Raw genomic sequence first — 11,892 nt, 5'->3', positions numbered from 1 at the left:
GATGTCACCCCAGTCGGAGAGCGTATTCATCTGCAGGCAATTTGAACTTGAAACTGGAGGATGCAGAGGAGCTCTCTGGCCCTAGTTCCCTATAGCTCTTGATGCTCTAAACAGAGCTAAGTCGGGGAGTTTGTGACTCGTGGGTATAATCTTCATCATTTTCAATATGGATGAGACCAGTCCATCCACAGTGGAGAAACACAGGTGTGTGATGCCAGACAGCATCAGATTTCCGTTCGCATCCCATGTTACACACCCCAGAGTCACTTGACTTGGTCGCTTGTAGCGTAACTGGGATCCGCTTCTGATCCCCAATTCCACCTTTAGGAGAAACAAAATGGAGAGTGTTTTTCTTCCATCTGTATCACAGATGTCTCTGTTCCTGAGTTTAGAACAATCATAAGGACAGAAAAGCAAATCCTTGGAGTAACAAACCAGACTTTTCAAATGAAACCTTTTATTGTAAATAGCTCCTCATAGGTATTCCTCGTGCTTCATTCCCCACCCACCCTCGATTTTTTTCTTATGTTTGTTTTGTTTTTTTAAAATGATGTTTATTTTCAGGAATAGTGTTTCCATGGGGTGTGGTGTTACATTAAAATGACCCCCCCTGCACAGCAGGAGTTGAATGTTTCATTGTAACTTTGGTTCCATGCCCAAGACACGTCTTCTCTTGATCTGCTGAAACTGGTTCCACTGCTGAATTTTTCCTTCACATAATATATGTTTATAGTTCTCTTCTTCTGGTTCAACATACACACGTTTCATTAAATGCAGCATATAATGTAGATTTTTCAACAGGGTCATTATAAACTGTCAAGTAAGAAACCTTGAATAATGGCTTTAAAGCACACAGTCTTGGCTACAGGGTAGTTCTTAGCTTTTGATTTCCCTTACATCGGTGTAAACAATTTTGCCATCTTTGAAGATTTAAAAGCATATGCCTTCTGGGAGTATGATCTGTGTTCTTGAATTTTCTGTAAGACAGAGGGAAATAATTTACCAACCATCATTTATGTTAACAGCTAAGTAAGAAAAAAAGCAAACTCTTAGGCAAGACAACTTTTGGTCAATTTCTGGCACCAGAACCAAAGCATACTTTTAAAAATAAAGATAAAAATATTATTATTCTTGTCTATGTTTTGAGCTGGATGCCTTTTGGGAAATCATATAATATCTCTAGGCTTAGTTGCTTTAAGAGAGAAAAAAAGAATGATTTATTCCATGATTTATTGAGATAAGTTACATACAAAGTAATAACAGTTTTTATAGTTAGTGCCTCCTGGATATGTTAGCTCTTATTACTGCCAGATACTGTTATGCTCTCTACAACTTTCTGTGATTTATTTTTATGTCACGCTTGCTGTTGTACAACTACAACCGCTGGCAAGGTTTCTCACCCCAGAGGTTGTGGAAGAACTTGCTGAGGACTCTGCAGTACAGACTCTGAATTGTCCCTGAAAGCGAACTGTGGCCACAGGGCTCTCTCCCTGAGCTTCGTATTACTGTCTGGATTTTCACTTAAATAGAACTCTCCTTTATAATGTCCTCTCTTCCAATGACATCCAGAGATGGCAGAAGAGGACATGCTACCGTGCCTTGCTTAAGGACAGGCCTTCACTCTGAATGACATGGATAGAGAAAAAAAATTCTTTGTTATTGCAACAAGCTAATCAGCTTGCTTAAGCGGCACTTTTAATCTAAATAAATAATGAAAATATTGACTCTGTAGAAAGATTATGCTACTGCCCCAGAAATGTTGAGCAAGGTCCAAACTGACAGATCAGGAGGTGTTTGTTTCTCAATCACGCTTTCAAATCACCACGTGGAGGCACATTAAACAGACAAACTCTTGCTGCAGGTATAAGTTAGATATAGATGTATCTGTAAATATTTCACTCTAAAGGTTTAGATTAGGATGGTTAGTGTAGTCACCGAGTAGGCTATGGCAAAGGCATTCAATGAATGAGGGGATGAGGTTATGATGAGAGAGGACACAGAAGATGGGCAGGCAGGTAAAAGTACTTGCTGCATAAGCCTGATGACCCAAGTTTGGATCCCCAGAACCCACAAAAAGCTAGATGTTATTGTATATATAAATGTAAATCCAGCACTTCTATAATGATATGGGAGGTGGAGACAGGAGAATTATCTGGAATCCTATAGATCTCCTAGGCTGGAGTACATAGTACAGTGGCAGAAGAGAGACTTTGCCTCATCAATGTGACCTCTACATACATATGAAATAAACAAACGAATGACTAAATTGACAAATAATGAAGGAGAATACACTGGGGGGATGGGGCATTGCCAAGAGGCATTGAAAGTTTGGTGATGTGTGCACAGGCAGAGACCTGTCTTCTGTACACATACTTCTTTCTCTTCTTTTGTTTCTCAGAGGAGAGAATTGGAGTGGGATGACAGAGTAGAGACGGGGGGCAGAAGTGTTATTATCTCTGCTTATGCTTCATGACCTCCCCAGCAAGAAGCTGTGGGCTAGAGCCACTGATGGGAGCTAGAACAACACTGGAGAAGGTTGGGCCTCAGATAGGCTGAGACTAGGACACTGGACATTCTCGGAGTGACCCTCTGAAGAGCTCATGCATGTTTGCTGCACACTCTCAGGATGGCCAGTCTTTGGTCAGTTTGCCAAGAAAAAACTTCAAAGACCTAGTCAATCACAGTCAGGGAAATTGTGACAATCACTCAGAAGCAGTCTGAGCCCCATGGATGGAAGGAAGGCATGAGAGCTACAGCCAAATCATGAACCAGTTCCTCTTTGGGGTATCTTACCTTGCTAAGATAGGATAAGAAAAGACATGAGATTAAATCAAATATGAGATGGAAGTTCTAAACTTGGCGAGAATTTCAGGTACTAGAAGTGAACGGGAAGTGGGGGACTATATTGAAGAATTATTTGAAGGATGAGGAAAGGAAATGAGACTGAACTGAAAAGATGAGACTCAGTTCACATTTACACACTGCCACCACCACAAGAGCTTAGCTGCATCCTCGGGGCCAGAGAGATGACTCACTGGTTGTTTTTGCAGAAGACTCTGATTTCATTCCCAGCACTCATGTGGTGGTGGCTCACAACCACCTGTAACAGTTTCAGGAGACCCAATGCCCTCTTCTGGCTTCTGTGAACACTGCACACATATGGTGCACAGATGCACATGCAGGCAAAATACTCATGCATATAAGATAGATACAATAATATTGTTTTTAAAAAAAGAATAACATTCTTTACTTCCTGGGGAAAAAAATCTCATCCAAACCTAAACAACAATGTTTTAGAGAGATGTTTATGTATCTTTACACATAAAATAAGTATATTCCCTTTCAAAGGCATTTACTTGTAAGCTTTCAGTTTATATTCTATGAGAAATTCCATCATATATTCTGGATCATAGCCATATATCATTTTCATTTCTTTTCTGTTTAATTTTGGCCATGGCTGGCCTTGTACTCATAATCTTTCTGTCCTCACGGTCCCAGTGTTGGGTCTGTAGCTATCTGCCACAATAGGCTATTGTTTCTGCCTATTAGAGTTAGCTAGATAATGCTTGTAGTTAGAATGTGTTAGTTTTTAAAACCAATTAGTTTATAATCATTTCTTAGGATTTTACATTTTTATAAATTAAGGAGTATCTTTAAAAGAAATTATTATTGCTATTGTGATGCCAGTGAGTGGCATTCAACCTCAATTATCCAGAATCACACTGTGGATCAGAGATTCTTTTAAGCGAGTCCTTACAGAGGCTGACTTTTACCTTCCTTCTCTGAGGCACACTGCTTGCCACTATCATTCTGAAACCCGCCATGCCACCAGGCTCTGAACCAAGAGCATGTCACCTCTGATTTGTGACTTTAATATCTTCAAATAATATTTTATTGATTATTTAAAGTGAATATTATCAAAATATATTGTATGAAAATCTTAATCTTCCAGCTCCATGCCAACTCCATCCTTCCATGCCAACTCTGTTGCCTACCTGACTTTTGTTTTCAAGTACTTTTTTAAACCCACAGAGTCCAATTTGTCCTGCTCTTGGATGGTGACTTTCCATGGGAATGTCATTGACCTACCCTGGATCATACCCTCAAAGAAAACTGCCTCTCTTTCAGCAGCTCTCATTTGTCAAAGACTGTAATTAATATCTTAAAGACACGTCCATTCGACCAGCCACCCCATTGGGAAACCCAGGGACAGCTCCTGCACTTTCCACTCCTTCAGAACGCCAATGCAATTTATCATTCAGTAAATTCATGTGGAATTCAATGAAAGATATCCACTGCTATCTCTGTTTTACTAATAAAGAAAACGGCATTGGGAATTGTTAAGCAACTGATTCATGGGAGTATAAATGTGAGAACATACAATATTGAACGAGTCCTAATTGAAGCCAGAGGGTAGAGGCTTTCTCTACTGACATGGGAGGTGACCCCATCATGAACTGGATTTTTATCCCAGAAAAGGCCTGAGGGAACTGAGCAAGTTCTTTATGTCATTTTGTTTCTTCTCTTCTATGAGGACATAGTGTCTCTTCCAGAACACATAGCAATGTGTCATCTGGGAAGCAGAAGCTGAGTCTTCATCAGATGTAGACCCTGACAATGACTGGGTGTAGACTCCTTAATCTCCAAACTGTGAAAAATAACTCTAATATTTGTAAATCACCCGGTCTGGGTAGTTTTCTATGGAAGTGAAGATCTACAAAGTAATAAGGTATAATAAGAGAACAGCCTTCATTTTACAGGACTTTTATTAGTGCTAGAGAAAAATATGGTTATGACTCCCAGTACCCCATTTCAGCTGAGACTAAAGATTGAAATCGGGGTGAAGTAAATGCTAGGATAATGTATTTTTAGAATTTACCCAAGATCACTTACAGTATCGCTCAAAGAAAATATGTATGACCATAAATCACTTTCTCTAAACAATGTAAGTCTTTATATGTAAGTTAGTTTTAGGCTTATGACCAGAATTATTGATTTAGTATATAAAAATTATCTGCAGTATGCTTTTACTATCTGTGAACAATATGATCACTTGTCTTCTCTCTGTCCTTATCTAAATTGCCTTGTAGACACAAATGACATCATTCAGTTTTCAGTAGTGTTGGCTTTCCAAAAGTTAATCAAGATAAGATTACTTTTTGAAGAAGAAACTTTTTGTTTGGATTTATGTTATGTTTGGTTAGAAATAACTGAAAGTTACACTTCCATATTCATAATACAAAAATTAATGAATGTGATAACTAACTTGAAAAGTAATAGTAGCTAGCTAAGAATTGCAATTATTTAATTATTTTGCAGGCAATTTGGTAAGTATTTTTCATGTGCAGCAACATTCAATTCTCTCAACACATCACCATGCTATGGGTAAATATTTAAAGAGTCACATAGGTTAAATAAGTTGCCTACTGTCACACTTATCACAGGCAGAATTCACACTATAATTGACGTCGGTAAGTCTCAACCACTGTCATTTTGCCTGCATACATTTTATACTGACTAGAGTTGTTATCACACTCATTTGCTATTGTATTTCCACACTAGACCTTCAGTCTAGAGAGACTGACTAAGTGTCAGTTATGTGCTACTTTGAAGCACATAGCCAATCTTGAGTGTCCCCCATACCCAAACTCTTAGCAGAAACCACAGAGAAAAAATAGTTTTCAGACTATAAAGAAAACCTTTTGGAAGAAGAAATACAGCCGGAGGATGGACAACCAAAGGACACCATCTTTCTAGGCCCCTTTGTTTCACTCTCTCCACTTCAGGTCATGCTAAAGCGTTACTTGCTTGTTTCACAGGGAGGCACTGAGGTTGACATTCATGGAGAGGGAAAGATCTCTCTTCTATCTTTCTACATGCTAGAAGAATAATAACTAATATGAAGCCTAGAGGGGAACTCTGTATAATGTAATTTCACAGAATAATAAAAGTCGAAGTGGTCCATGGAAGTATATTTAGAATGGTCCTTTGTAAACAGTAGTATTGAGATTTGTGGTTTCCATTGCTGATTGGACATCAGAACCACCTGCTATCCGGTGAGATGCAGACCAGTCCCTGCTCTCTATCATTTCCACCTCCCGTCAACTCTATCAGCTCAAGTGGCCTGGCTCATGAAGTGCACAATAAGGCTTCTGTGCCTGTTATTTTCAGTACCAAGAACCACAAGCTAGAATGACCGAGGTGCATTCTCATCAGATGCCAGTTTGGTAATAACCATAACATGACTGCATTTTTTTCTTGAATTAATGCTGAAAAATCTTGTTTTAAAACAAGATCCAGGTTCACTTAATATCATGCTTTCCTGACTTCTGATGTGGAAAGATCGGGACAGAGTTGCAATTGTGTTCATAATCGGTTTCTCTGAGTCTTGAAATCGGCATTGGAGGAATACTAAAGGCCCAGTGATGTTTCCTCATGTGGTAGATACAGGCACACAACTCCTGGGTTATATACAGTCACAATGAGAACACTAAGATTCGCAGACTTTGTGACTTCTTAAGGTACTGCAACTAAACTGAAAACATCAGTTTTACACCATACAACTTTAAGTTTTAAAAACAGTCAACCTGCATTGGACCCATTTCCCATTTTGTGGCTAACTAATAAACTGTTTGGTTTAGAAAGGACATGTGGTCCGATAACAACCCGTAACCTCCTTCTTATCTGCCACCTCTTAGAGCCACGGTGCTGAGTTAAAAGGAGTCTTACCTTTAAGAGGCACCTTGACATCAAGGCCATAGAATGAAGGCAAGAGAGAAGAACAAGAATAGAAACAGAAACTGCAGAAGAAAAAGAAGGAGATTATGTAAATCTGAGCTGCCATCAGCATTCAGGTAGCACAAAACCTCAGCTTTCCATATTTCCTCCTAAAAACAAACCCAAACCACCCTGTATTCACCTATTGCCATCCATTTTAGTGTCAGGGGATTCTCACCTACAATTGTTCTAGGCTTTAGACTCTAAATTTCACACAGGAGAAAAACTAAGTGTAGGGTTAGTAAAGGATCAGTCTAACCCCATACCGTCTTGGAGCCCAATGAGAGCTTTGTACTTTCCTGTATGCATAGTCTCTCTCTTTCAGGGATGCGAGGGTGTTTCAGAACTGTAATCAGAGATTCGTGCTTATTAAGAGGACCATAGCATCTGCTGTGTCTCCCCCATGGATACTTACAAAAAGCACAGGAAACCACAACATTGGAAGCACTTTGGTCATGTGAGCGCTGTGTGCAGGGGAGGCTGTTTTGCTTGGTTCGTTGATATCTCCTGATTTACACCAACTGCATGCATGGAAATAACCCGCCCTAGACCAGCCCCACACGGTGTGCACTCTGAGTAGGCTTTCAAGGATTGCAAGGGGAAACCGAAGAGTGCACTACTGTTAGCTGTTTCAGTAGGCTGGAAGGCAGGAGGGAGTGAGGTCACGTGAGCAGGATACCCAGTGTGAACCTCATCTCCTAAGAGTCAACCAGCTTGTTATTTAAGTAGCTCAGTTCTCTACCTTAAGACAATATTCAACACTAATTGCTGCATTACTTCATTATCAAAGATGACTAGGAAGTTCAGGTCTATAAATATTATGGGACAAAATGGTAGAGAAACATCCTCATTAAATTCTGACAGCTGATACAGTCTTAGTTCCTTTTCTCCCCAAATTTCCACAGGATTTATTTAGGTAGGTGCTGGAGTGGCAACCCAATCTCTCCACTTTTGGAAGCCTCCCTTGAAGGGGATGAATAGCACCCCAAAATTTCTTCACAGAATTTCCTCAACTGTATCTTCCTGTTTGAGTCAGAACAAGGGGATTAATACCAAGGCAGACCAGCCTGGGCCACTCCAAAATGTCAGAAACAGACGACACAAGGTGTGCTCTCCAACACGCAGGAATGCAGGGAGCAGCCCTTGTCTTCCGTGGAGCTTTCCACCAACTGCAAGGAAACTGCATGCAGCGCTTGGATCACTGTAACTCACTGTGGCCTCACTCAGTCCTGAAGAACTGAATGGTTTGAAATGAGGGACGTTCTGATATAAAATTCTAAGGAGGATGTGTACTTCAAGGATGGGAAAAATTCAGAAAAAATCAGAAGAAGAAGTTTCATATGTGACTTCATCCTTACGGAACCCATCAGAGGAAGTCAGTTTGGGTTTTGTCACTGCCATTTTATGGATACAAAAGGCGTGTTTGTAGTCACTTACCCAAGGTGACATCAGAAGCGGAAGCTCACCATCTATGAATGTGAGTGCCCAGGGATATGGCTTCCAGACTGGACTAACTTCTGACCTCACATATATGGACCAGGATACATGCATTTTTGGAGGAGCTCAGTTCTAGCCATAGTCTCAGGAATGACAGATGTTTTACTGTAGTCTTCTTGAATCCCATGGAAGTTACAGCCAAACAGCCTATTTCAACCCCGGGGTTTGGGGAGCTACTTCCAGTCAGGGAGGTAGGTACAAGGGAGAGAACTCTGCTCTCTTTCTGAATTCCCCAGCAAAATGCCCCTGGCCTGTCAGGTAGGACAGGCCTTTGCACCAGATGGAGCCATTTTTCTTCTGTCAACAACTCAATGGTTTTCACGTGCCCTCTTTACAACACTATTCTTTAGTTTCACCAAACACGGGACCTCTTGAAAGAAATTTCTCTCTCTTTTTTTTAAAATTTAAATATATATATATATATATATATATATATATATATATATATATATATATTGTGGGGAAGTGGGTTCAAGACAAGGGTTTCTCTATGTATTCCTGGCCATCCTGGAACTCACTCTATAGACAGTTTCTGAACTAAGTGTTAAAGTGAAACTGAAGCCCAGGGATGAAAGGGAATTTTTATAAATAATGGGAAATGTTTGTATGTTTGATTTTTTTTAATGTATTAAAATATGTTTGAAAGAAAAAGCAAATCAGAGTAACGGAAAAAAAGTATTTGAAATTAAGATGAGAAAGGCAGACTGAAGGGAATCAAAACTACACATGGTGGAAATATTAAGACTGCTGATGGGACAGCACCCCCTCCCCCAACACAAATCCTGGCATCCTACTGAAGGTGGGCAGCACGTTCCCCGTACCTATGTCTGCCTGTGCCAGACCCAATAACCGAGAAGAAAGAGATAGCAGAGAAGTCAAACAATCAGCACTTTAAGATTAACAAAGGAGTTTAATACGTACTTTTTCCTCCAAGTCCTTTATCTGCCGTTTCTGAATGTCCGTCTTATCCTCTAGGTCACGGATTCTCTGAATAAATTAGGGAAAACACTATTAGGTGCTAGGCTGTTGAGGAAATTGTTCACCAAACAAAACATAATGTTTGCTGTGAAAACACTGATATTAGTGCCAGCCGATGGAAATAACACAAATGCACTTTTCCCTACCCACTGGGAAATGCACGTCCCAACGCTTCTCCAGACTTGTATTGGGAAAATATTGTCACTGTTAACATTTTTAAGCTGAGTATTTTCTATCTGCTTTAGTTTGGATCTTAAACACCTCCCCCCACAAAAAAATATGCATGTTACAGGCATGGTCATTAGCCCATATGGCTGACAGGAGGTAGGGCTTTTCGGAGGACATTAGGTCATCGGCCATTCTTGTGATGAGGATATTGAGGACTTGATCCCAATCCCCTCTTTGCTTTACAAATGCCTCAAGATGAGCAACTTTCTTCACCCCTGCTTCTTCCATGATGAACTGCCCCGAGGTAAGGAGCCATATGTGATCATGGACAGGAACTTCTGAGTGCATGAGCACAGGTGAACCTTACTTTTGCTTTAATTGGCTTTTGAGAATTTTGTGACCATAACAGTGTACTAACAACCCACCCCATTCTTTCCCCCTGCAGAGGCCTAGCAGGGGTGGGGTGCCTTCCACCACACTGCCTCTGGACTTGGCCAGATTACTTTTGCCCTGGGGAATGTGAGCTTATAGGAAGTGTGGGAATGTAACATCCTTGTCAGAGAGCAGTACATCCCAGAACTAATGAGCATGAAGGGGATGCTTTAGTCAACCCTTTGGATTGATATTCTGGTTGCTTATCTGTACAGTAGAAGTGGCTGGTACCGACTGTGCAATAGCAGAAAGCTGTTGGTCTTCCTTGTCTCCCTGCTTCAGCCCTGTTTGGGGACGGAATTTCCTCACAAAACATGATTGACAAATTCTCAAATGTCAGTGAGAGTACGCTTTAATACAACTTCTCAGAAGTAAGCTGATAAGCCGGGGATGAAGCAATTGTAACAAAACAGCATAGCAGTCAGAAATGCAGAAAAGCCTATGTAACCACAATCCACACAGGGAGACCACCCAGATTGGATGATGGCATTACATAGATAACTGTTTGGGAGCAAAAGGAGTCTTCACAGTTTCTCTTGACAATCTAAAGGCTTCTGGTACCCATGTGCATTATGATGTGTAGCAAGCTTGCTATATAATGGTCACTGTTTGTAGGAGCTAATACAGTGAACTGGCCCTTCAACTGGAAGCCTACTAGGTTGAATATATATATATATATATATATATATATATATATATATATATATATATATATAATGCAGCATGAGGAGAAATAAATGGAAGCTAGAAGAAAACATATTTTAACATGGAAATCAAGTCTCCTCTCTAAGAAGGGCCAACTAGCGGAAATTTTCACCCTCTCCTGGAGGATGGCAATTGGCAATGTCTGATAATTTTTCAAGTTCATTGGTATGCTTATTCTTTTTGATATGCTTATTTTATAATGCATAATTATTTCATGTTTTAGTATAGTAGCAAATGTGTGTAACTATCACCAGTGCGTAACTGTGTAAATATTTCTTATTGTCACAACTGTGTATAAGATATTTAACAGCTCTTTTAACTTAGTTGCAGTAGAAGCCATTAAGACATATCCCACAATGCAAGAGACATCATCCCACCCCAAGGAATTCAGCTTGATGTAGATGATCTGTCTTAGTACTGCCAAGAGGGAGAAATCCTGCTGTTAAAGAAAGGAGGTGAGGCTTGTGCTCTAGTTTTTATCTTATCTCGGCATGTTGATGAATGATGGAGATGCAGGTGAGCCTGGTAGCACCAATATATGCATATGTGTGATATGTGCTGGCATGCACTCCAGTGGTACAACATATACTCTAAGGCTACACAACCGAACAATAAATGTGCCAGACATTTCTCTCTTCTTTATGAACACAATTCCTTGGCCTGTGTCTGTATACAGATATAAATATTGATTCAGGAAACCATACATCCATAAGTGCTGAAGCGCTTATTCAGTCTTTAGCTCCGTGTTTACCGACTGCTTTCTGTCTATGACTGTACCACGTGTACTGAGGAATACAGCTAAGGCATCAACTAAGTCCTGGTTCCAAAGAGCTAGGATGTTCTTTGACAAGATGGGCTGTAAAACTGAGAGTAACAGAATTAAGAAACAAAGGTGAAAAGTGGCAAAGATGTAAAACACTGTCACCAATCTCCTGTGTTAGTCTGTAGACAGACCATTCCACCCTGTAGATGAATCCACTATTCTTCATTACATGTTGTAAGCTTGTTTCTTTTTTTCCCCAGCTATTTGTCATCCAATCAAGAGGAAACATTGTGAGACATATTCTCATATCTTCTCTCTCTCTGTCTCTCTGTCTCTCTGTCTCTCTGTCTCTCTCTCTCTCTGTCTCTGTCTCTCTCTCTCTCTCTCTCTCTCTCTCTCTCTCTCTCTCTCTCTCCCTACTCTCTCTCTCTCCCTACTCCTTTTTCCCTCTTTACTGCCTTCTATCTCTCACTATCAAGTACATGAACTCACATTCGTCCCTTATTGGGGCTGGTGAGACAACTTATTACTAGCTCTTCCTGTCTCTCATTTGGTTCATGCTACATCCTGTC

General features: G+C 40.3%; 1 protein-coding gene across 3 annotated transcripts in view; it reads right to left on the bottom strand.

Annotated features, from left to right (window-relative positions):
* Nucleotides 1–437: 437 nt before the first annotated feature.
* Nucleotides 438–11,892, bottom strand: part of Jakmip2 (janus kinase and microtubule interacting protein 2) — a 150,169-nt gene continuing 138,714 nt past the window's right edge. For all 3 annotated transcript variants that reach the window (XM_057788524.1, XM_057788523.1, XM_057788525.1), the window contains 3 exons: nt 9,196–9,261; nt 6,730–6,800; nt 438–977 (listed from right to left, as the gene is read on the bottom strand). In XM_057788524.1, the coding sequence (XP_057644507.1) occupies nt 6,750–6,800; nt 9,196–9,261 (117 nt within the window). In that variant the 3' untranslated portion in view covers nt 438–977; nt 6,730–6,749. The remainder of the gene's footprint in view (nt 978–6,729; nt 6,801–9,195; nt 9,262–11,892) is intronic.

This window comes from Chionomys nivalis, chromosome 14 (genome assembly GCF_950005125.1).
Source record: "Chionomys nivalis chromosome 14, mChiNiv1.1, whole genome shotgun sequence".
Lineage (NCBI taxonomy): Eukaryota > Metazoa > Chordata > Mammalia > Rodentia > Cricetidae > Chionomys > Chionomys nivalis.
Note: the sequence above shows the minus strand (reverse complement) of the source record. Positions and strands in the feature narration are given on the sequence as shown.